A 24,992-nucleotide genomic window follows, 5' to 3' on the forward strand; every position below is an offset into this window, starting at 1 on the left:
GTTCACCTGGATTCACTCTTCTCCTGGTGCTGCAGGTCTGAGGATCTGGAATACATTTATAATCAACTGAGAACGATAAAGGTGAGGGGCATGGCGGGGCTTCTGGACAAGCTTCAGAGCAGCTACTTCCCAGCTTTCCAAGCCATGTTCAGAGATGTTGTAGCAGGTGAGGAACCGCACGTATTTTCATAAATTGACTGAAATTTCGTATTTATGCTGAATTGTCTTCCTCTCTGATCTCAGCAGCTTCCAGTCCTCATAGCCTCCAACCTGAGACAGGCTAGCGCAGGGGCGAGAAGGCCAAATGCAGAGGCAGGGAAGCAGCTGCCCTGTGCTCTGTCTGCATTTCCAGCGCTTTGTGCCCTTGACAGAGCCGCCTCACCTCTCTGAGCTTTCGAGTGTGCCGTGGAGCAGCGCACACACTTCCCGCCTGCTTCCCTGGGCTGCTGTAAGGTGGGGTAGGCGGAAGTTCCTTACTGACTGCACCGCACTGGCCAATGCGCTTTGTGATCCCTCGTCTCTGCAGTTTACCTCCTTCCACCCCCTGGCTCCTCGGGAAGTCTCTGTTCCATTTCTAGCTCCGTTCTGCCTTTTTTGCGCCTACTGTCAGATGGGACTACAATTTCCTGGCCATCTGAGCACCAGACAAGATCGGCCCTTGTCAAAACTGCAAATCCAGCAAAGTCTATAATTAGAAAGAGGTAAAATTTTTCAGGGCTCCCTCTCTCCTCATCAGTGCACTTTGCTTCTTTCCTTTCTCTTATCACAACTCTTCCCAGCTCTTCAGTATTGTAGGTCAGAATGTGCTTTTAAAGGTGTTTGCAATTTCATATAATTTAAGCTTAACCCAAGCAGTGATTTTCAAACACTTTTTCTCTATCAGAACTTTCCTTCAATGCGATCTCCTATGTGAGTCCAAAATTTAAAACTTGCCAAGGTGTATTTGCTCTGCTAAATAGGGAGTGTCCTGTGTCCAGAGCCCATTGGTGGATCCCCTGTCCCACCTTCTCCCATAGGGTTTGGAAACCACTCAGATAAAGGAATGAAAGTTCCAGTGGTGGAGTTTCTGGCATGCGCTTTATAACAGAGAAGAACTGGCTTAAGTAGCTGGTCTTTGAGGTCCTTCCGGGCCCTAAAATCTCATCCTGGAGGCTGCTCTGCCAGCATCTAGAGCTGGCTTGGAATGGGGTCCCTGTTGGGGTCTCAGTTTATTGCTTCTCTGAGAGATTTTGTGTGCCAGAGGAATCAACTGTTATTCCCAATTTATACTCCAATTCAAATGAGATAGTGCCCCCATAAGTGATATGTGTACCACTGCTGGTGTGAGAGATGGTTGTGGGAGATGTATGGACAGGTGTATTTTAAAATGTGCTAACGGGTCACTTTTTTTTGGCACATGATACAAGTTTTCCATTTATAGTAGAGATTTAAAGTTTTCATTTTATATGATTTTATTTAGGCTAAAATGAGAGTCAATTTAGAGAAAAGTATGAAGTAAAACAACAGGTTGTAGGCAGTCATGACAAATATCATAAAGGAGCTATGCGAAGGACTGAAATTTGAGGCTCTGAGATAAAACATATAGTAAAAGGATATTTATGAGTTGGTTATTTAGAGCCCCAAATATATTTTTCACATTAATAGATCAATAGAGTACAATCATTCACATTGATTAATAGTTATAAAAGATTCGGTTCCCCAGGCCAGCTTCTAAAAGTTGTTTGCAGAGGAGTATAGGACAGTAATGAAAAGAAGTTAGAAAAAACAATATCATCATAATAGTCCCAGAGAAACACCACTGTAAAAATAGAAATCCTTGAAATATATAACTCAATCCCGATGATGGAAGAAAAGAAATTTTGATTAGAGTTGCCAGGTAGAGACTTGGTCAGAAATATTGGTGGGGTCTATGGAGAATAAAAATGTTTTAGAAGCTTGCAACTGATTTTCTCATTTCAGAGCATCTGTCTTTATTCTGCACAGATATACTATGTGCATTGTTCTTATCAGTCACAATCAGGGTAGTTGTTTGGCTTACAGATGGATGGAAGAGAAGGAGAGGAAAAGAGATAGGCCTGGATTAGTGGGCACGTGGGAAGTAAAGAAGGAGGTGAAAAGGATGTAGGAAAATGTGTGGGAGCAAGATTGTCTGAAGTGGAATTGATTGGGCAACGAAGAACCTTGGAAACCGGAAGTAGAGATACCGTGGAGGGGAAAGGACCAGGGCAGTAAAGACTAAGTGGGGAGTTCTCGCCTCTGGCCACTAGGGAACAGGGTTGGCACAGTACGGCCCACTTGCCAGTCCAGGATATTTGTAGGTGGATGTGTGTGGAGAGAAGTAAAGGCCAGGGGTTCTCTGGAGCTGATGTGGACTGGCTCACAGTTTCTCAAGAGAGCCCTCTGTACGCAGCCCTTTTCAAAGCACCCTCCCTAGCACTCAGTGGTGTCAAGTTAGTAGCTTGAGATCAGACGTGGCGGGAAGATGGGGAGTATTTACACCCCAGAAACTGGCAAATGCTGAAGGCTTTTGAGATCAAGCCTTTTGTCCCAGAAGGGCTTGTTGTTAAAGATTTATCAGCAAACCACAGATATCCCTGTGCAACTGGGGTTTATGTTTGAATTTTGTTTTGTTTTGTTTTGTTCTGGTCGTGCTGTGCGGCTTGTGGGATCTTAGGTCCCCAGCCAGGGATTGAACCCAGGCCCCCTGCAATGGAAGTGCGGAGTCCTAACCACTGGACCTCCAGGGAAGTCCCTATATTTGCATTTTTTAAAAGCTGTGCGCCTAACTCTGTTCATCTCTGTCTTCATTTGGCTTGTGAGCCAAGGTGATTGCACCCTGGAATAGATGAGCTGGCCCTCAAACGTTGAGCTCTTAAAAATCAGGGGCGTGCCTATTTGTATGATTAAAGGAGATTTTGCTTATTAAAATATATAACATAAAAACGAAGCTCCTCTGGCACAGTGGTCTCAGTTTCTCTTCCCTCAAGGCCCATGTGAAAGCCCGAGCGTGTGCTCATTGGAGTGGCTGTTGGATTCTGACACCCCCCCCCCACCCCACAGTGGTTCTGATACTCCCGTCAGCTCCCCCATTTAAGAATCGCTGCTCTAATCAATTTACCGTGACATCTGACTTTCAAAAATTGGATTCACGTAGTCCTTCCCACAAGTCCATTTGGGATATAAAGTACACCTCTCAAACTCGTGTGTGTAGTGAGCCCCACGGCCATCAAGCCAGGGCTTCAACATGATAAACTTGGGGTATAATCTTCCTTTTACTCAGCTGGGCAGGGGTGGCGGATTCACAGTCTAGGCAAGTTATTTAGGTCGTAATGTCTTTCCTTATAAAGTGGAGTAGTAAAGCTACCTCACAGGGTTTTCTATGCGTTGGTATATGTCTCGTGAGTTGGACAGTGCCTGGCATATTGCAACTGCTTACTAAATACAGTAATATATATATTTTGAGTTTCCTTTAGGATGAATGCAGAGCTTCATCCACATGATATAACCCAAGACCATCTGCTGTCACATGACAGTGCCTGGTTATCTGCCCAGGAAAGAACCAGCCTTTATAAACCCTCCCTTCCCGTTCAGTTTGTTCACTGGACTTTTGCATTCCCTGTAAGTGGCTCTGCAGAATTAGTGCCCAGAGCTACTGGTTTTCCTAGTTTCCCCTCTCAGCCACCACAGGATGGCTGGTGGAAGCCACTCTCTTTCCTTGCCTGCATTCAAGGGAAATGGCAGGAGATTTTCTGGCTTTGAATACCAGCAGAACCTTTCCATAATCAGCCTGGGCTATTTCTGTATTCCCTGTGACTTCTCCTCCGTAAGAGCTTCGTGAGATTCTTTATTAGCAAGTATTTATCAGAGACATTACCAGGTATGGAACGCCTGCTTTGGTCCAGGCACTGAGCTAGCTGTGTATGAAGATTCTGTGTGTGCTGCCCTCAGACCTTCATGAGAAACCTTTAAATTAGTTACTGTTCAGCCTGTTGTTGAGGTTCAGAGAGGTTAAACATGCCCAAGGTCATACATTTGATGTATCGGCATTTGAAGGCGGATCTCTCTGACTCTAAAACCTGTCCTGTGTCATCTATCTTGTATTGCCTTGGAGGTAACAGCAGCAAAGGAAACAGCAAACAGTTACTGAGCGTCTTCTACAGGCAGATCACCAGACTGGGGCTGGGAGGGCCAGGAAGAGGTCCAGATACAGGAGTTTTATAAGAGAGCCTCCTCAGACCACTATCCCAGCTGCCCAGGGCTCTTCTGTTTTCAGTGTTTCCTCATAAAAGCTAGAAAGTTTTCAGGGACCAGCCCTCTCTGCTCCCTTAGCGCAGGAAGAGATCGCAGCCATTGCTTTGCAGATCCTTCACTCCCAGGCCCCAGGGCTCCGCTCCGTGGGTGTGAGCCTCAAGCCAGGAAGGTGACCATCGTCTCCAATTCCTTCCAGCTCTGATGGAGGCGCGGGACATCCACACGCACCTGGTGCCGCTGCACCGCCACCTGGAAACGCTCGAGAGCCTGGAGTTTCCCGAGGTGAAGCCACGGCTGTGGCCTCTGCTGCACGTGGTCTGCCTGATCTGGGCCACGTGTGAGCTGTACCGCTGCCCCGGGCGCCTGATGGTGCTGCTGCAGGAGATCTGCAACCTTCTAGTCCAGCAGGTTTGCACCCAGGATTCCCCAACCTCTCGCTGGATGTCTCCGAGTCATGAGAAGAATAAAGTGTCCATTGTTTTCAGGGCAGGGAAATAATTAGGGTCCAAAGGGTTCTCAGACTTGAATTGTTTTATCATCACAGCCAGTAACTCACAAAGGTGTTCTCAGTCCTGCTGGGATCCTTGGGAGGACCCGGGTCAGGTGCAGGGTCGGGGTGGTAAATTTCAACCTCCTTAAGGATTTTAACGGCCTGGTATTAGGTCAGCAGCAAAGCCCAGCAGCTAAGAACGCTGCCTCTGGAGTCAGGTGTCCCTGTGCCACAGCCCGCATCACTACTTGTCAGCTGTGTGTGCCTGGGTGAGTCGCTCACCTGCCCTGTGCCTCACTCTCCCTCTGTGCAAGGGTGGGAAGAAGAGGACCTGCCTCGGAGAGTTGCTGGGTGGCTGTGAGGCTCCAGTGTGATCCTATATGGCAAGGCTCACATCATGCCCCCACGTGCTAAGAACTCACTGCCCGTGAGCTATGTAGAAACAGCTTCTTGGCGCTCACGCTCTGTGCTCCTTAGGGACCCCTGTAGCACCAACCAGGGTAGCATAAACCTTGAGGAGGGCACCTGTAAACAGAATGAGGCCTTTAACAAGGTTTGGGTGATCTGCCCCCCCGAATTGGGTCCTTTTACCTCTGAGGAGCTGGGACCATGAGAAAACAATGAGCATGTTTAAAGAGTAACTAAAAATAAGTCACATCTGTGGAGCACATTGAAGGCTACAAAGTGCTGTGACATCCCGTCATTTGTGGATGAACCCTGCGAGGTGGGCAGGGAGAATCTTGTTAATTTACTATTATTATTTAACGATGAGGGCTACAGCTCAGGGAGTTTAACTGAGTCACCAAAGGTCACCCAACCCAGGACCGGAAGCTAATTGTTTGACTCCTAGACCAGCGATGTTCCATCACTGCATGTTTGTCAGCCAGGACTCTTAGGATTGAAAGTCTAAGAAAACCCAACCCAAACTAGCATCAACAAAAAGATAACTTATTGGCTCATTTATCTCAGAAGTCCAAGGTAAGGTTGGCTTCAGCCCTGGGTTACAGTGAGGCCTGGATGAGGTCACAAGGGCCCAGTTATTTTCGCCCCTCCCTGTGGTGGTGAAGATAGCTGTCCAGTGGATTCAGACTCACAGCTTTCCAGGTTCAAGCCTCTGGTTCAAAGAATTTGTGCACTTGAATTATTTACTATAGAAAGCCAATGAGTCACAACGAAACACCTGGAAAGGACACCTGCCCAGCCCCAGCTAGCCCAAGGAAAGTCTCACTGTGTTTCCTTGTCTCTGGTTGGTCACTTGCAATCACTGACTATGGCTTGAACCCAGGTTCCAGTCTACCTGTGGAACTGAGGATGGGGTCCGACGTTTCCTATATTAGGCTTCTGAAAAACGTTGGTTGGGCAGTTACTCAGTTGAGAGCTGTGGGCTGGGCAGAGTTGTGGGCCGTCCTGCTCCTGCAGCCAGGCTTAGTGCCACTAACCTGTCTGCCCTCCAGGCCTCTAAGTATCTCAGCCCAGAAGACCTCCTGAGAAGTGAGGTGGAAGAAAGTCAGAGAAAACTACAAGTGGTCGTGGACACCTTGAGCTTCTTCAAGCGGGTGTTTCAGGACAGAAGGGAGAATCTCCATTCTTATTTCAAAGAGAACCAGGAAGTTCGGGAGTGGGATTTCCAGTCCTCTTTGGTCTTCGTGCGACTGGATGGCTTCCTGGGGCGACTGGGCGTGGTGCAGGTGAGTGTTCTCGTTCCTGGCAGGCCCCCGGCTGCATGCAGGGGGGAGCTGTCCAGGGATCCAAAAAGTAACAGCCATAACAAAGAATGAAGTCATGCCATTTGCAGCAACATGCAGGGACCTAGAGATTATCGCAGTAAGTGAAGTAAGTCAGACAGAGAAAGACAAATATGTGATATCACTTACATGTGGAATCTAAAAAAAATGGTACAACTGAACTTATTTACACAACAGAAATAGACCCAGGGACATAGAAAACAAACTTGTGGTTAACAAAGGGGGGCGGGGAGGGATAAATTAGGAGTTTGGGAGTAACATACACAAACTACTGTATATAAAATAGATAATCAACAAGGACCTATTGTATAGCACAGGGAATTCTGCTCAATATTCTGTAATATGGAAAAATATTCTGTAATATGGAAAAAAACCTATGTGGAAAAAAATCTGAAAAAGAATGGGTATATGTATATGTATACTGAATCACTTTGCTGAATACCCGAAACTAACACAACATTGTAAATCAGCTGTACTTGAATTTTTTTTAAAAGTGTAGTATTTAAGATTTAAAAAAAAAAAAGTGAGGAAGAAACTTGAACATTTACCAAATGAATTAATTTTTAAGACTAGCTGCCTTTCAAGATGTAAGTGGAAATCCTGTTTTACTCTCTAATGGCAATTAAATTTTCTTTTATCTCTCCTTTTCATTACATTTTGTGTATGGAGAATGCACTAAGAGAATTATAATGTATCTGCAATTCCCATGCTGTATTATTAGATCAAAATTTGGCCTTTCTTTTCTTTATTACATGTTTGTGTCTGCCTATAGGATGACCAAATGAAAAAGTAAAAAACAAAAAACAGGGTAAGAAAAGATCCAAGACAACATGGTGGTGGCCCCCCCATCCCTGCCATTGGCTGGAAAAACCCATGATTCAATAACTTTTTTTTTAAATTTGTTTATTTATTTTATTTTTGGCTCTGTTGGGTCTTTGTTGCTGTGCATTGGCTTTCTCTAGTTGCGGCGAGTGGGGGCTGCTCTTCATTGCGGTGCACGGGCTTCTCACTGTGGTGGCTTCTCTTGTTGCGGAGCACGGGCTCTAGGCGCACGGGCTCAGTAGTTGTGGCACGCGGGCTCAGTAGTTGTGGCACGCGGGCTCAGTAGTTGTGGCACACAGGCTCAGTAGTTGTGGCTCGCGGGCTCTAGAGCGCAGGCTCAGTAGCTGTGGCGCACCGGCTTAGTTGCTCCGCGGCATGTGGGATCTTCCCGGACCAGGGCTCGAACCCGAGTCCCCTGCATTGGCAGGTGGATTCTTAACCACTGCGCCACCAGGGAAGCCCTCAATAACTATTTTGATTGGTCATCATGTAATGGTAGTTCTATCATACTAGAAGTTTAGGAAATTCTGATCATAGACTCAGAAAGAAGGCCGAAGGAATCAATCGACAAATACAATTGGTTTTCAAATTACCCATAATCTTCTTGCTAGAAATCTCACGCAAAATGCCAGTGAGCTGACCCGGATGCAGCTGGCCATTCCCACACAGCCACTGCTTTGAACTCCATTCTCCCACCCTCAAGGTTGCTCTGAAAACTACAAGACTAGCATGAATCCCTGTGCAAAAGAAACATGACTTTTGCTCAAAGTTGTGGCTCCCCTCCCGCAGTTGTTTAAAAGTTAATATGAATGTTAGTTTAAGGACCAAGGTGAGAAAGCATGAGGCTTTCTCTTTTGATTGTTTTAGAGTTTAGTGTGGTTAACAGGTGTTTTCACACTTTGCAGCTCTGTACTTGCTGATTGAACTTTGCAGGGAGAGTAGTGGGCATAATAAAACAAAATAAATACTTGTCCTAAAACTAATTTGGGAAATTCAGGGTCAAGCTCAAGATTAAGACAATAGCAATCGGGATTGAGAAGGAATCAGAATCATGTTTCTAGCCATGATCAGCAGAGATTTGGGAAAAAGAGAGGGGCTATATTGGGGGAGGTTGTGATAAGTGGCACAAACCATGGGATTATGAGGATAGGAGAGAGTGAGACTGAATCTGTTCATTCCAGCTCAAAAAGCATTGGCCCAGCACTGCCATGCACCAGGCACCATGCACCGTGCACCAGGCGCTGAGCTGGGGCCTGGAGGTAGGCCGGTGGCTGGGATACAGCTTTGCTTGTAAGAAGCCCATGGGCCAGTAGCCATGGCCCAGGAGAAGGTAGAGACAGATGGAGGAGATCCAGGGATGGAAAGACACAGAATCAGGTAGTTTCACTGAGGTGTATTAAGTGCCATGAAAAAAGCAAAATTAGCATGTTATTGGGAGCAAGAAGGAGGGGTCTCTAACCTAGAGAAGGTCTGAGAAAGTGGGAGCACAAGAGAGAATAAATTTCAAAAGTGGAGTAGGAATTCTCCAGGGAACTAAGACGGGAGAGGGAATAGAGACAGACAAAATGTATAAGCGAGAAAGCGAGACGCTAGATCTTATGAAAGGCTCACCTTAAATCCTTCACCGGGATCACAGAGAGTATAAATAATTGATATCTAGCTTTATCCTAAATGGGTCCTTTTTCTGCAGCCGTTTCTACCATGGCTCTCCTCCCCCTCCACTCCATCCCTTCCTCTCCAGCACCAGCCCCTTTGCTGTCATTTAACCAGAGGGGACAGACACTCTCCTGCTCCACTCCATCCCTTCCTCTCCAGCACCAGCCCCTTTGCTGTCATTTAACCAGAGGGGACAGACACTCTCCTGCTCCACCCTGCCCCTGGCCGCCAGGGTGAACGCGGCAGACAAGTGCCTTTACTGTGTGCAGGCTCTCCAGCCTTGAGGATGGTCCTCACCCGGAGGCCAGGAAGCAGTGCTCAGCTCTGCAAGGCTGTTGGGCTGCGGCCTCGGCACTGCACACATGCTAATGATGGGACTTTGCATATAGACAGCTGTCCTAATGCTGGGGCGCCTAATCTGCTGGGTTTATTCAGTAAAAATAAGCAGCCTAGGCCACCAGTCTCCCTGGAGTCATTACCCTCACAATAGTCTGCTCTCAGGCTGCTTTTTCTTTCTGAATCAAGGGCACAGGAGCATAAAAAGAAGGTGCCCCAGTTTAATTAGAAGATGAGTTGAATGTCACCTGCCCTCTGTCTTCCTGCTCCTTCCCCTCTTCCATTTTCGGTCCCTGGCTCTGGTTCACTTCTCTGCTCTTAGGCCAAATTCCACCACTTCTTTTCTCCACCGATTTCCCCTCCTCCTCCCTTTTCCCTCTTCCTTCCCTTTCTGCTGGTCTCCCTTCCCCTTCCCTGTTTTCCGCTCTCTCTTTTTCAGTTTCTCTTGGCTCTTTGTACACCCTCCATTTACCTGAGTCTCCCTTTTCCCCTGGCTGCTCCTTTCCCTTGTCCTGGTGTTTCTCCCCTTTCATCTTTCGTCTCCCAGACATTTGCTCAGACTCACCCCCTGGCCCCCAGCTCCTCCGTCTCTTCCCCACTCAGCTCAGTGCAGTGGGACACAGACTTATCGATCGGCTCCAGGCATATTTCATGTTGCCCTTTAGTTAACATTCTGTGTATCTCTGTGATCGATGCCTGTTTGAAATGAGATTAATCTGCTTCTCTCCAGCAAGAATTAGCATGAACCCGGCCTTATACTTCTTGCCGTTCTGTACACTTGGTGGCCCCCGAGATGTTAATAAAATGACATCAGTGCGTTTCCCTCTCTGCCTGCTCATGTCCAGGGTTAAGTTGTTTAGGGCTGGGTTTTAATCTCCATCATTCTCATTTCTTTCCCTCTGATTTGTGTGGCTTTTTTCCTTTTGCTCTTTGAAACAAGAAAGTTTTATTGTGCAGATTGATGCTTCCCCTCTGGGCACCTGCTAAGTGAAGGTGGGGCAGGGCCTGCGTGGCCGGAGGTGCTGTCCTCCTGCAGGTGTGTCTGCAGCGGCACGCGGAGTAATTGCCTTCTCCGCAAACCGCAGTCCTCCTCCTCCTCCTCTTCTTCCTCCTCTCCATCCCCACGACGCAGCTAATCTCTTAGCGTGCCAGCCCTTGGGAGGGAAAGGAAGAATAGACTAAGAAAGAACTAACATCTTTCAAGAGCCTGTCTCGTGCCAGAACTGCAGCCTTAAAACCTTCGTAAGAGCTGGATATAAGAACCTTTACTTTAACAAATGAGCACCATTAAGTCTGACACATAAATGAACTTGCCCAAAGTCACAGGCTCAGCGAGGTTTACCTGGGATTGGTACCCGGTACCCAGGGGCACAGGGTTCCAAGTACTGTCTTTCCACCAAACTCAGCCGTCTCCCAGCGATTCTAAAGGTCTCTTCCCCTCCCTCCCTCCCTCACCTCCCTTTTGAGGGTCCCACACTGGTTTTGTGGTTTTCTTCTGTCCTGACACACTCTATCCTGCATTTGCACACACTATTTTTACCACATGGTTTCTAGGTCTTTTTTTCTGAATAAGTCATTTGGGTAAAATTATAATTCCCGTTCCATGAAAGGGCCTTACTAAGGAAATCCCAAAAGTATATAAAATCTTTGCAATTTGAAGCAACAGTCAAAAATCAAAGGGGAAAAGAGTCTTCAGCTGCCTCTTGATTCCTTCCCTCACCCTGCCTTCCTGCTCCATGCTTCAGTGCGCATGCACTCACACACACACATTAAACACACCACACTCACAGAGACACACACACTGCACATATGCACACAGCGCTACACGTACCTACACACACATTACACACCACACTCATACATACATTGCACATATGCAGACAACAGTACACACATACACACACACCACACTCACAGACACACACACTGCACATATGCCCACAATACTACACATACACACTGCACATATGCACACAACGCTACACATACATACACATACATTACACACACATGCATACACTGCACATATGCACACAACGCTACACATACATACACATACATTACACACACACGCATACACTGCACATATGCACACAACGCTACACATACATACACATACATTACACACACACGCATACACTGCACATATGCACACAACGCTACACATACATACACATACATTACACACACACGCATACACTGCACATATGCACACAACGCTACACATACATACACATACATTACACACACACGCATACACTGCACATATGCACACAACGCTACACATACATACACATACATTACACACACACGCATACACTGCACATATGCACACAACGCTACACATACATACACATACATTACACACACACGCATACACTGCACATATGCACACAACGCTACACATACATACACATACATTACACACACACGCATACACTGCACATATGCACACAACGCTACACATACATACACATACATTACACACACATGCATACACTGCACATATGCACACAACGCTACACATACATACACATACATTACACACACATACATACACTGCACATATGCACACAACGCTACACATACATACACATACATTACACACACATGCATACACTGCACATATGCACACAACGCTACACATACATACACATACATTACACACACATGCATACACTGCACATATGCACACAACGCTACACATACATACACATACATTACACACACATACATACACTGCACATATGCACACAACGCTACACATACATACACATACATTACACACACATACATACACTGCACATATGCACACAACGCTACACATACATACACATACATTACACACACATGCATACACTGCACATATGCACACAACGCTACACATACATACACATACATTACACACACATGCATACACTGCACATATGCACACAACGCTACACATACATACACATACATTACACACACATGCATACACTGCACATATGCACACAACGCTACACATACATACACATACATTACACACACATGCATACACTGCACATATGCACACAACGCTACACATACATACACATACATTACACACACATGCATACACTGCACATATGCACACAACGCTACACATACATACACATACATTACACACACATGCATACACTGCACGTATGCACACAACGCTACACATACATACACATTACACACCACACTCACAGACACTGCACATATGCACACAACACTACACATGCACACTGCACATATGCACACGCTACACGTATTACACACATACATACACTGCACACATGCACACTACACATACACATTACACACCACACACACATACAGACATTGCACATATGCACACAACACTACACATACATACACACGCCACACTCACACCACACATATTGTGCATACACAGACACAGTCACACACCACACACATGTACATACATACACTGTGCACACAACACCGCATACGACACGTGGACACATCACACACACAGAGTTCATTTTTGTGTCATAATATTGCAGATTCTGCAGGTGCCCTGTTTATGTTTCTCCCCGCAGCCTCTTCCCTCAAACAATGCAGTGAGTAAGCAGCTTGGAGAGAACCCCCATTTCTTTCATTGTGAAATTGCTGTAAAGCTGTGATTCACTTGGAGACAATATGATTTCCTTCTGAGGCTTCGTGCGCGGTGATTAGCAGGCACATACGTAATAAACTGACCTAATCTACAACGCTTTTCCTTTGCTCTTTCCTCGGTCTCCAGCCCTTTCGCTGCCTCTTTTCATTCCAGCCTAATTGGGCCGTTTCCGTTTTAGCCGGGCCTGAGCGCTCGGTCACGTAGAACATTAGCTGCATGAGGTCGGCCTCCATCGGAAGGTAAAGAAAACTGTTTCCCAATGACCTTTGAGATTTTCATCTATGAATGTCTGCTTTGTGCTCGCCCTTAATGAATTCTGAAGACATTTCTTTTAAGATGTGCGGCCTCTCCTGAGAAGAGGCTTGCTGTTTGTGGGGTCGCAGCACAGATGGAACCTGCCCTCACCACCCTAGTAAAGGCTGCACAGTTTTTCATAAGAATAGTACCTGGCCGGTGCAGCCAGCTGCCTGGGACCCCATGCTCTTTGTAGCTTCCGTCTCTAAAAGGAGCGCCTGTGTGTTAGCTATTATACATCTCTCAGCCACCAACCTGATCTAATGACACCGGGGTAATGAAAATTAATTACAGCACCTACCGTTTATTGAAGTCACACAAAGGCACTTCCCCTGTAACTCTGTAACCCATTTGCAGGTTAGGAAAAGGAAGCTTAGAAAAATTAAGTGTCTTGCTTTAAGTCTCATAGCTGGTTAATGGCAGACCAGGGCTGTGTGAACCCAGGGATCTGTGCCCTATCCTACACTCTTTCCACGATGCCCTCTGTCCTACCACTGAACTTGACATTTTCAGCCTGTATATAGCATAATGAATTTCGTGTGTCTACAACGATGATGGTTAAAAATGGATATTTTAAAAATATAATTTAAACCTCTTATTGGTTTAATGGCCTTTTTTTGTGAGGACTTCTAAATAAACAAAGAAAAGAGCTTACATTTATTTTAAGAATCAAAGATGTAGACACCATGATTACTATAAATCTGTTTCTACAGTGGGAAGACAACTTCCCACCTGATGCACTAATCTTCTTCACGATACCTCCGTGATGTCAGACTTCTAAAATCCACCCAGAGATGGAGAGCTCACTACCTCTCTTAGCAGCCCAGTCTATGGTTGGGCCTTTTAGGCGTGAGAGGGTTCTGTTTTACGGAGTGGAACCACATGAAATTGCTATTTCTTGTAGGTCAGAATGGTCAAGTATAAGAAATTTTATAAGTTCAACCTACAACTTGACACCAAATCTGCCCCTGGGTCCCGTTCACTCATTTGCCTTAGTTTTGCCCTCAGAGCAGAACCATGCAGGGTTCTGCCTTGCACTTGACCAAAGCCCTTCAAACATTTAAAGGCACAGTTTGGCCTTGCTTTCTAATTCTCTGCTCTTGTCTGATTCTCCTTATTTTCTCCAATTTCTCTGAGTCCAATGTTCCTAGAGTCTCTACCACCCTGTCACCTTCTCCTGGAGGTGCTGTCGCTAAGTCAAAGGTCAAAGATCACGTCTTCATTCATTCAGCAAATATTTCTTCAGCATCTGGGACTCTTCCAGGGACTGAAAATACAGTGGGACCTCTGGGGTGTTTACAACCTACTGAGAAAGATGGATAGAAAATAAACAGTGTAATATAATCCCAAATAGTGTATTATAATGCCAGAGTATTATCAGAGTTCTAAAGAAAGCTTACGCAGGGGAAGGGCATAGAGAGTGCAGGAGAAAAGTGGGGTGGGAGGTTCTTTTAATGGGGGGCGGGGTAAGCAAAGGTTTAAGACCTTGAGTTGAACCCTAAATAAATGTGTTGCCCATCGTGTGTTTGTTAAGTAAAACAATGTAAATATCCATTGTTTTGGGTGACCAGAGTTCCTCCAAAAATAGAATGATTATGTAAGAATTCTTCTAATACCTATGATTTGCCTGTTAGATTGGAGATAAAACACCTTTCAGTGACCACCCAGGATCATGCTTCAAGAATTCTTGAGAAATAAAATAGTATAACAAAATCCTCATCTAGTTTTCCGATGTAGTCAAACACATCGAGATGCATCTGCCTTTTAAAATGGTTAGAAGGGAGGGGATATGGGGATATATGTATACATATAAGTGATTCACTTTGTTATACAGCAGAAACTAACACAACATTGTAAAGCAATTATACTCCAATAAAGATGTTAAAAAATAAATAAAATGGTTAGAGGGTATTTCATAAAAATTGAAATTGACATCCACAGAATTATGAAAAATGGGTACCCAGGTGACATTCCACTGCACAAATATGTTTCTCCTGTCACACTGACAGCAACTAAGCACTTTTTGAATGACTTGAGTTACTATTTAAGTCTATTTCATTTAAATCAAATTGACTGCTGTTTTCAGAGTTGAACCTGTATTTAAATAAAGACTGCCCCATTTCCCCGTCGTTGGCAAGATCTCCTGGTTTGGGTGTATGTCTTCCTTCCCTTGGCTGGTTCTTCCTCCTTCTCTCCTCTCCCACTTCAGCCACCTGCTCACAGCCATGCCTGAGCACAGCTGAGCAAAAAGGGTTCCTAGATGGCTGCCCAAGGCTGCGTGGGTGGGCACCCACCTGGCAACACGGGGAAAGTCAGCCACTTCTCAGCTCTTCCCAGTGCCTCTGTCTCTGCTGCTGGACTCGGTGTCCCAGCGACAGGAAGGAGATAGGCAGCCCTCTGCTAGCCTAATGGGTCAGCGCATAGCGGTGGCCAGTGGCAGTGGGAATTCCCTGAAATGGTGCCAGGGCCTGCTGGGTTTCCAGCCTCGTGTCAGTGTTCCCTTTTCTTTACTTTCAAACCTCCTCTGGGTGGAGAGCCGGCTCCCAGGGGTCTACACCACATGTTTGCCAAAATGACACAAAGGTACCTTAATTTCCCTCTTTCCTGTTGAAGAGGTAAGCACACAGATTGGAAGGGCTAACAGGGAGAATGTCTTGGTTTGGAGGTTTTGTGATTTTCAGTGGGTTCTAATGAGAGGTTAAGTACAGTCTGTTGCATTAGACATGTTCTGAAGGCTTCCATCCTATCAGAGGTGAAACATCTTCGATGGACTCAGGCAGGGTCCTGTCCTCCCCAAGGCTCTAGGTTGTATTGTCACCTGTCACTTAATCCTGAGCACAGCTGGGACACTGCCACATCAACAGTGACAGTAATGCACACTCACTGCCTATTTACTGTGTGCCCGGCACTGGCCTAAATCCTAAGCCCTCATTGACTTGATTCACTCTCACTATTAACTGTCCCAACGCAGAGCTGTCAAGTCATCGCCCACCACCACCCAGCCGGCCACAGGGTCTACCGCAGCGTGTACGCTCGGCAAGGGCGCCCCGCAGATGTCTTTTCTTAGCAGAAGTCATTGCTGAGAATGTTGGTGCCACCTCTGAGCTTGTCCTCAGGACTGTTTGGAGGATCCGCTTTCCTGTCAATAGCCTCCAAAATACCTGTCATTCTAGAACCACATAACATGGTCCGTTTGAAATTAATTTTTTAAATAGGTATAAAGCCACCAGCCACGTAGATAATGTTATTATTATATTTTTTTATTTTTTAGAGAACACGGAAAGAGGCTGAAGCATAAATTTGATTTGTGTGTGTGTGTGAATTTTATTTCTCGGAATTTTCTCTTTGTTATCGAGTCTCACCAAGAGTTATTTATACCAACCCAATCTAATAATAAGGTTACAAAACTAATCAGGCTTCACATTTTCCTAAGCAACCACCACCCCCATGTAATTTCCAGCCCTTCCCGTACTAATTTGAGTGTCATCTGATGTTGTTATCACCATCATTATTATTTTAACTCTATTGCAAATTGTCTTTATAGGATCTTCTGAAGACAACTTTGGATTTCCACAAATTGGAAAAGCTTGAGTTTAGTGGCATCAGAGGGAGTGCCCTGAGCCAGCAGGCGCAGCGGATGTACAGCGAGTTTCAAGAGATGTACAGGGTCTTCTCAGAGTCTTCCTACGACTGCTTGGACCCTCAAAGCATGGTAGAGCTTGGAAGAGCTAACTTGCAAGTTTGTCTCTTTCTCAGATGCCTGCAGCCCGTAGGGTCTGGGTATTCACTTGATTTTCCCTGTGCATTTTCTTTGGCTCTGTGGTCCCCATGGTTTTATTGGCAGAGACTACTCTGAATTATTCTCTGTGTCAGGAGAAAGGTCAGGAGAGGGCCTCTTCCAACTGCTGACTTCTCCAAGCTGATGATACGCAATTAGTGGTCTGCGGAGGGGTGAGTGACGCAGTAGCCTACTTTTCCATTCAGACCCTGGTTCCCAAAGAAGTACTTAGGATGAGGAAAGGGCTAGAGCTGCATTGTCCAGGGTCAGGACACAGGAGCCCACGTCTAACCTGTAGCTCAGGACAGCTGAGACCCGTGAGTCCAAGCCTGCAGGAGACAAAAAGAAACAAAAGGGTCAGTACAGAGGTAGGGAATGGAGTTCCCTGAGAAGGGAATGGCTGAATTGCTGGAGAAGGAATTTTGAGAGTATTTGAGGGAAAAGGAGAGAGAAATTCAGCAAGAATCTGCTCTGAGCATCTTCCGATGTCTAGGGGGATCTTAGTTGGCCAAACCCAGGAAATGTCACTTTCTAAAAATTCCATTAGTCTAAAGTAAAAAAAAAAAAAAAGAGTTGGAGTACAAAGCAGGATATATACCATATGTTTGCTACCGTGTGATAAAACAAAGCAAAACAAAATCCTATGCACAGGGAAACATATTACAATGCTAATATGGTTGGGTTTGGGAAGTAGAAAAATGCTACTACATTTTCCTACTTTTCTTGGTCTTTTCATAAAAATATGCATAGCTACTGTAAGGCAATAATAAGAAAGAATAATTCCACAAATTAGAGATTTGAGGTAACAGTTTCTCTGAAAATTGCTACATTCGAAGAAAGAGGGCACACTTTGGGTTGCCGGATAAAATACAGTAATTGGGACATGCTTATTAAAGGGACATGCTTATAAAAAAAATTCACTATTGATCTGAAATTTAAATTTAACTGGGTGTCTTGTATTTTTATTTGCTAAATTTGGCAACCTTAGGAACAATAGCTAGCCGCTGTCTTAAGCAATTAAAGTGTAGTTAGAAGAAATAGTGCACACTAGTTTAATTAGCTTACTTTCCTCCTAATGGCCAGATCAGTTTGTTTACACTGAAAAAAATAGGATTTTCACTTGGTGGGGGGAAGGGAAGTAGGGGGTAATCATGGAATAGCCCCATTGCTGGGGCTGTTGCTGCTGAGGTGGCTTTCGGAGTGGCCTGAGCTGGCGGGTGAGAGAGAAGGGGCTTCAGGATCTGGAAGATGGGGCACAGACAGGAGGGACAGGGTACCAACCTCACATCCAACTCTCTTTACCATTTTGCCTAGAGTGTCTAGGAAAAAAATGCTGCAATAATAGGGTAACTATCTACATGGATAAGCACTAAGGCATGCCATGGTGAACTGTGGAAAATTAAAATAAATCCGTGGTATAACCGATTTGAGTACACATGTTAATAGTAAAGAGCACAGCAGGATGGGCCTTCAGAATATCATGTTTTCTTATGTCTATGTGATGTCTCTTCAGGAATTTGAAAATGATGTCTCTGAGTTTAATCAGAGAGTAGAAGACCTTGACCGGAGGCTGGGGACTGTCTTTGTTCAGGCCTTTGATGATGCCCCTGGTTTGGAGCATGCTTTCAAGGTTTGTAAAGTAGGGGGAGCCACCCCCATGCTTTATTCCCCCTGCCCTCTTCCAACTGTTTTGTTCCTGCAGAGAGGAATTGTTCCTGTTAGAGCAGTATTGTGGGTGTCCCAGGGCAAGGGAGTGTGCAGAACTGGGCTTTTCAAGTTGGCAGCTAATGCTTTTCTGCAAACAGGACGATGTAAAAATGCTTTGTAAGTGAGTTTCTTCTGGAATGCTTTCTTTGGGCCTTATCAGTAGAGTACCCATTGAAAGTGAAGAAGCCTGCTGTGGTCACCATCCTAAATCCATGGCTCTGCAACACCGTGGCTGTTTAACCGCTGCCGTCAGGTTGGTTCAGGCTGGAGCAAACCACTCAAGCACAAGTAACTGGAGTAAGAAGACGCCGGCCCTGGCCCTGTGCTGCCTAGATCAGACGGTACACAAATGCGCAGGAGGAGGAGGTTTAGGACGATGAGTAGGTAGATGTCTACAGAAATGAGAGATCTGGGTTGTGAGACCTGAAGACTTAGTGGAACAGAACAGACCTTCCATAAACTGTGACGACACTTACTCTGTAGAGCCTGAAGGATTAGAAGCAGGACTAATCAGGTTACAAGGCAGCAGATTTTAGCTAAGTAGAGGAAAGAGGTTTCTGTTAATGCTATTTGAAGATGGAATAAACTTGCTTGAGACGTAGGTAAGTTTCCAGGCACTGAGCATGTCCAAACGTAGACTGGGTGATTGGTGGGACAATTGCAGAAGAGGCTTAATCCCAGGATGTGTGAAACCATGCTGTTCTAGAACACTGGGCATATATATATTTAACTCATTCAAGAATATACATATGTATTCTTTGGTAAATACCTACTACTCCGTAACTCACATAGGAAGAGTTTTAGAATTTCTCTCTCCAAGTATTTAATTCCAAGAGAAGGGCTTATATGTGTCTATAAAATAATCCCTTTTGCCATTAACTGTCATGGCTAATTGGGATGTTACCACTCAGATAACTGGTGAAGCTGGAACCCCATTTCTGCCTTGAGGATGTCCAGCCCTATCCCTCCCATAAATCCCTGTGCACCATGGATTTCAAGGCGTCTTCAAGGGTCTCACATATACTCTCACGTTGCTCTGTCTTTGACATCATGGTGTCTTTGCTACTTGTCTACAGTCTCCCTTAAAAATGTCATCTGCCCGGGAAGGTGCTTTCGGGGGTCTTATTATTACTCTTCTGATGATCCCCACCATGACAGCATCTACATTTATGCCAAGGGCATATCTGTCTGGGTTCCAAACACCCCAATCTTTGCATTTTGTGGTGGAGCAGGGTTCTGAGCAGAAGCAGTGAGAGACCTTTCCAACTTTGCACACCCTTTGCTACCAGGTCCTGAAGCAACACTGCTCATACCCGGAGTCTCAGAGGGCTCTCACGGAGCAGACTCTTCTTCTTTGGGCTCCAACACCTCTTCTCAGCAAGGCTACCCACCCAGTCTGTGCGACCTTGTAGGAAAACCATAACCGTTCGGTCCCTTCTGCCTCCTTGGTTTTCTCTTTTTGGTCATCCCACCAACAAGAAACCAAAGCCCTTCCCTCCTCCTTCAGCCAAAACAAAAGCTTCCAATGTATATAATTTCGTGCAAAGAAGTGCCTTTTCAGGTTGGGGAAGTAGGGACCCCTGAGTCCAGATACCCCTGTTACTGCTGTAAGACCATTCGACCACTAGGTGTGCCTCAGTGGACATGGCCTGGGGTACGTCCAGGTCCAAGAACCTGAGTCCGAGGGTGTGGGCTGGCTGCAGTGGTCCCTCGGCCCACACCTCTGCACCTCTCAACAGGGTGTGTGAGCCAGAACTCGGTGGAGACCTGCTCTCTCTTGCCTCCATGGAGGGAGAGCTACTTCCTGCTGTCTCCAGAGATCTTGGTGATTTCGGGTTGGAGGACCGGGTGGTCCTAGAAGTCATGTATTGTTACATCCTAAATATAACTGGAGTCTCCCACGACCTCGTCTCAGGGTAGCATGAGGGTCAGAGAAGCACAATCCAGCAACCAGGAGGTGATAAAAGCGGTTCACATTTTGATCCCGCTGCTCCCACCAAGGGATTAGGGCAGTTGTGATGCACAGGAAACATCTACAAAGTATCCTTGCAATCACTGCCTTCTGGGGGCATCTGCTCCCTGAAACTCTTTTCTTGGTCCCCACTCTCAAATTTTAGCCCTCCCGATTCTCCCCAGCACCCAGCCTATTAGCTTCATTTTTCTTCTCCGTCGTCACCCTCCATATCTGCATTAGGTCTTTATGATGTACATCAGCTTACCCTTTCTGACATCTTTCATTTTCTCTTTGTTTTACCCTCTACCCAGGTTCTTACCACACGGCAGGGTCTGGTATGTCATTCAGCACACAGGAATCCCTCCTTCAGAAACAAAGACCAGAGGGACAGACTATGAATATTCTGCCGATCATAATTATCCATCCAGTTGCACAGTAACGGTTTTTTGACCCTCTTACATTTGTGGACAGACATATGAAGGAAAACCCAGGATACAAGATTAACGTAACCTTGGAAAAGTTGAATCTGTGACTTTTTCCCTTCTTTTCTGCCTCCTCTGTAGCTGCTAGACATAGCAGGAAACCTCCTGGAGAGACCACTGGTAGCACGGGACACATCTGATAAATACCTGGTGCTTATCCGCATGTTCAGCGAGGACCTGGATGTCGTGAGGATGATCTACAGTCAGCATGTCCAGGAGGAGGTGGAGTGTGGTAAGCTTGTTGTCACGTTTGAGTGGGGGACATCTGTCACCAGGAAGGGTGCCACTCTTCTGTATTTGTTACACGTCTGCTGTGAATCCAGGGCATTCTCCAAGAGCACAACCTTCTTGCTTGAAATTCTAGACTTGGGTGATTGAAGAGTTCACTGAACTGTGCATTTCCCTGTGTCTAGGGCAGGATCGTCAGACTGACCCAGAGCAGTGAAGTCCTGACCACTGCCTCGGGTCAGTTTAGTCCTCAGCGTAATGTATGAGTTGACCCTCAATCAATGTCGCCACACTGATTAATCTTTAACATACCTCAATTCCACAGTAGATTTGTACATGCCTGAGAAAAGGTTCTTCTCCCTTCCAACGCCTTATCAACCATGCTTTTGGAAGGAGGAACCAGCAGGAGCCTGACAAAGGGCAGTAACACACCGAGGTTATTGTAATTCTTAGATGCCCTGTCTTGTCTGTTTGAAAGTCAAACACAAGTTCAGTTCAGCTTTGCAAATGTTTCTTGAGGCCTTGCTATATGCAAGGTAAATTTGTGGGCACCGCATGCAGAGGCAGGCCAGGGTAAGGGAGAGAATAATTAACCCTAACAGGTGGTCTTCAAGGAACGTGATTGGCATGAACAGAGTTATAAAGAACTGTAGCAAAACAAGATGAACCAGGCTGGGAGATGGGAGGAAGAGTTTATGGAGATGGTGGCCTTGAGCTGGACCCTGAAAGATGGGGAGATGGACAGCCAGGGAGAAGAGGCAATGGTCTTGGATGCAAAGGCAGGAAAGGGTGTGGAAGGTGACCAGTCGGACCTGCCTGAGCCAGACAAGGTATATAGAGGGAGATCAGGTCAGCCATCGAGTTTGGAGCCAGGTCATGAAGTGCTCTGAGTGCCCTGTTAGGGAATCTGGAATTCATCATAAAGGCAACGGGAAATTTTCAAAAGTTTTCAAGTAATGGCGTAACAGGACCACTATTTCTATAAACAGGTTTCACAGTGAGGTCATTAAGAATGGCTTCCACTTTGGAAGTCATCCCAGAAAAATCTGTTGGCCTCAGCTTTATGAGGGACCATCCTCCTGACTTCTCACAGTGGGATGCAGAGTTAGAAAACTCAAACACCTTCAGATGCATATTGAATTTCTGTTGTGCATAACAAATTATCACAACCTTAGTGGATTAAAACAACATCCATCTTTGAGCTCACAGTTGTGTAGGTCTGCAGCCCAGTTTGGTGTGCCTGGGTTCTTCACTCAGAGAATCTCGAGGCTGAAATCAGTCAACTGGGCCAAGTTCTCATCTGGAGTCTCTGGGGGAAAAATCTACTTCCCAGCTCATTTTTGTTGGTAGAATCCAGTTCCTTGTGACTGCAGGACTGAGGTCTCTGTGTCCTTTTTGGCTGTCAGCCGGGGCCTGCTCTCAGAGATTAGAAGCCCTCCCATCCCTAACCACATAGCCACCCCATCTTCGAGCCAGTAATGGCATGTTGACTCCTTCTCATGCTTCAGATCCCTGACTTCCCCTTCTGCCAATAACCAGAGAAAACTCTTCTCTTCAAGGCCTCACCTGATTAAGTCAGGCCCACCCAGGGTCATCTCCCATTTGCCATATAATGTAATGTCATCACAGGAGTGATAGCTCATCACATTCGGTTTCCACCTATACTTAAAGAGGAGAGACTCATGCAAGGGTGAGGGTCATTGGGTGTCATCTTAGAATTTTGCCTACCACGGAAGCCAAGTAGAAAATGACAGTGTTGGACCTGGGCTGAGTGTAAGGCATCAGGGAGTGGTGGGGTCCATGGTCAACTAAAGGACAAGACCAATATTCAGCTCCTACAGTTAGTTAGAAAGGGGGCTGATGGTTGCCAGATTTCCCAGTTTTATCAGAGAAGCTGGAAACTGAGGGTTTTTTTAAATGGAATCTTACAATTGTTAATTTTGACAACTGATTATAAGCAAACAAACCCACTGAATGGACTGAAGTAAGAATATCCAGGCTGTGCTAACTCTGGTCAAGGGCTTCGTAATCCACATGGCCTGTCTCATACGTAATCTTACTGAATTCTCACAGCAACCCTGGAAGTTAAGCAAGGAAGATATTATCCCCATTTTATAAATGAAAAACCTAAGGGCCTGAGAGATTAAGTTGTCTGTTTAAGGCAGTGTGTCTTTTTTTTTTTTTTTTTTAACATCTTTATTGGAGTATAATTGCTTTACAATTGTGTGTTTGTTTCTGCTTTATAACAAAGTGAATCAGTTATATATATACATATGTTCCAAGGCAGTGTGTCTTAACCCTGACTGTACAATTAGAATTATCCTGAGTGCTTTCTAAAAATACTGATGACAAGGCCCCACGCAGACGAATCAAATCAGAATGGCTTGGATGGGGCCCAGGCATCAGTGTTTCTAGAAGAGCCCCAGGTGACGCTGATGTGCAGCTGGGTTGAAAGTCACAGGTGTGCAGTCAGAAAGCCAGTGAGTGGCAGAGCTGGGCTGGGAACGGCTGTCCTCTGTTGCTGTTTAGCGTTCTCCCCAAGGGCACTCTTCCTTCCCCCTTAGCAGAACTCGGTGATGTCCCAGGAATTTCCACCTCACCGTAAGCCCAGGTTGGCTTTAGCAGGTGGAGGTGGATGAGGCAGAAAGTGCAGTAAGTGGCGGGAGGCGGGGGAGTGTTCATGGGTAGAGTGGGGCTCAGGCCTGGCGCCTCGCTTCAGTCTGCTGTGCCCTGTCCCCAGGCTTCTCCTCCGTGCATAAGAACATGCCCGCTGTGGCCGGGAGGCTCCGCTGGGCGCAGGAGCTGAGGCAGCGCATCCAGGGTCCCTTCGACAACTTCAGACACATGACACACCCGTGAGTACCTCGTTCCTGAAAGGCAGCTTTGTTTGAGGCTTCTGCTCCCGCTCTGGACTTCGAGTATTGTAGCAACGCAACTCAGTTACTTGAGGCACAAAAGTCACCTTCTTTTCTTTCCATTTCCAGCAGTCAGCCAGTATCTTAGTCCGTTCAGGCTGCCGTAACAGAATACTATAGACGGGGTGACTTAAGAATATCAGAACTCTCTCTCTCACAGTTCTGGAGGCTGGGAAGTCCAAGGTCAAGGTGCTGGCAGATTTGGTGTCTGTTGAAGAGGACCTGCTTCCTGACTCACAGCTGGCTGTCTTCCCACTGTGTCCTCAGATGCGGCAGGAGGGACTCAGCAGCTATCTGGGGTCTCTTTTATACGGGCACTCATCCCATTCATGAGTGTTCCACCCTCATGACCCAATCACCTCCCAGGGCGCAACCTTAGGCTTCAACATATGGATTTGGGGAGGACACAGACATTCAGTTCATAGCAACCAGGTACTACTGGCCAAGCGGTAACGAGATTGATATGTTTGGATTGAAGAGTGGGTCCCTTGGTGTCAGGTGAGGCTTACTGGACACAGGCTGGCTCCTTTTGCTCCAGCAGAGTCCTCGTTTCCAGGGGAAAATGAGTCAGGGTTTTCAAGTTCTTTGGGTTCCTCCACACATCTCCTCTGACACGACGGCTCTTTACTACCGAGGCTACTGGAGAATAATGAAGCCCAGCGTTTCCTGAAGCGTGGTGTGAGGGCCT

At 46.0% G+C, this 24,992-nt stretch overlaps 1 protein-coding gene across 1 annotated transcript in view; it reads left to right on the top strand.

The window, feature by feature from the left end:
- The window catches only part of DNAH9 (dynein axonemal heavy chain 9), a 301,732-nt gene that overhangs the window by 12,969 nt on the left and 263,771 nt on the right, over nucleotides 1-24,992 (top strand). The window contains exons 4-10 of the mRNA XM_082373261.1: nucleotides 36-166; nucleotides 4,448-4,659; nucleotides 6,196-6,429; nucleotides 16,785-16,952; nucleotides 18,532-18,648; nucleotides 21,243-21,393; nucleotides 24,130-24,244. Coding sequence (XP_082229387.1) covers nucleotides 36-166; nucleotides 4,448-4,659; nucleotides 6,196-6,429; nucleotides 16,785-16,952; nucleotides 18,532-18,648; nucleotides 21,243-21,393; nucleotides 24,130-24,244 — 1,128 coding nt within the window. The remainder of the gene's footprint in view (nucleotides 1-35; nucleotides 167-4,447; nucleotides 4,660-6,195; nucleotides 6,430-16,784; nucleotides 16,953-18,531; nucleotides 18,649-21,242; nucleotides 21,394-24,129; nucleotides 24,245-24,992) is intronic.

This window comes from Balaenoptera borealis (assembly GCF_965194805.1).
Source record: "Balaenoptera borealis genome assembly, chromosome: 20".
Lineage (NCBI taxonomy): Eukaryota > Metazoa > Chordata > Mammalia > Artiodactyla > Balaenopteridae > Balaenoptera > Balaenoptera borealis.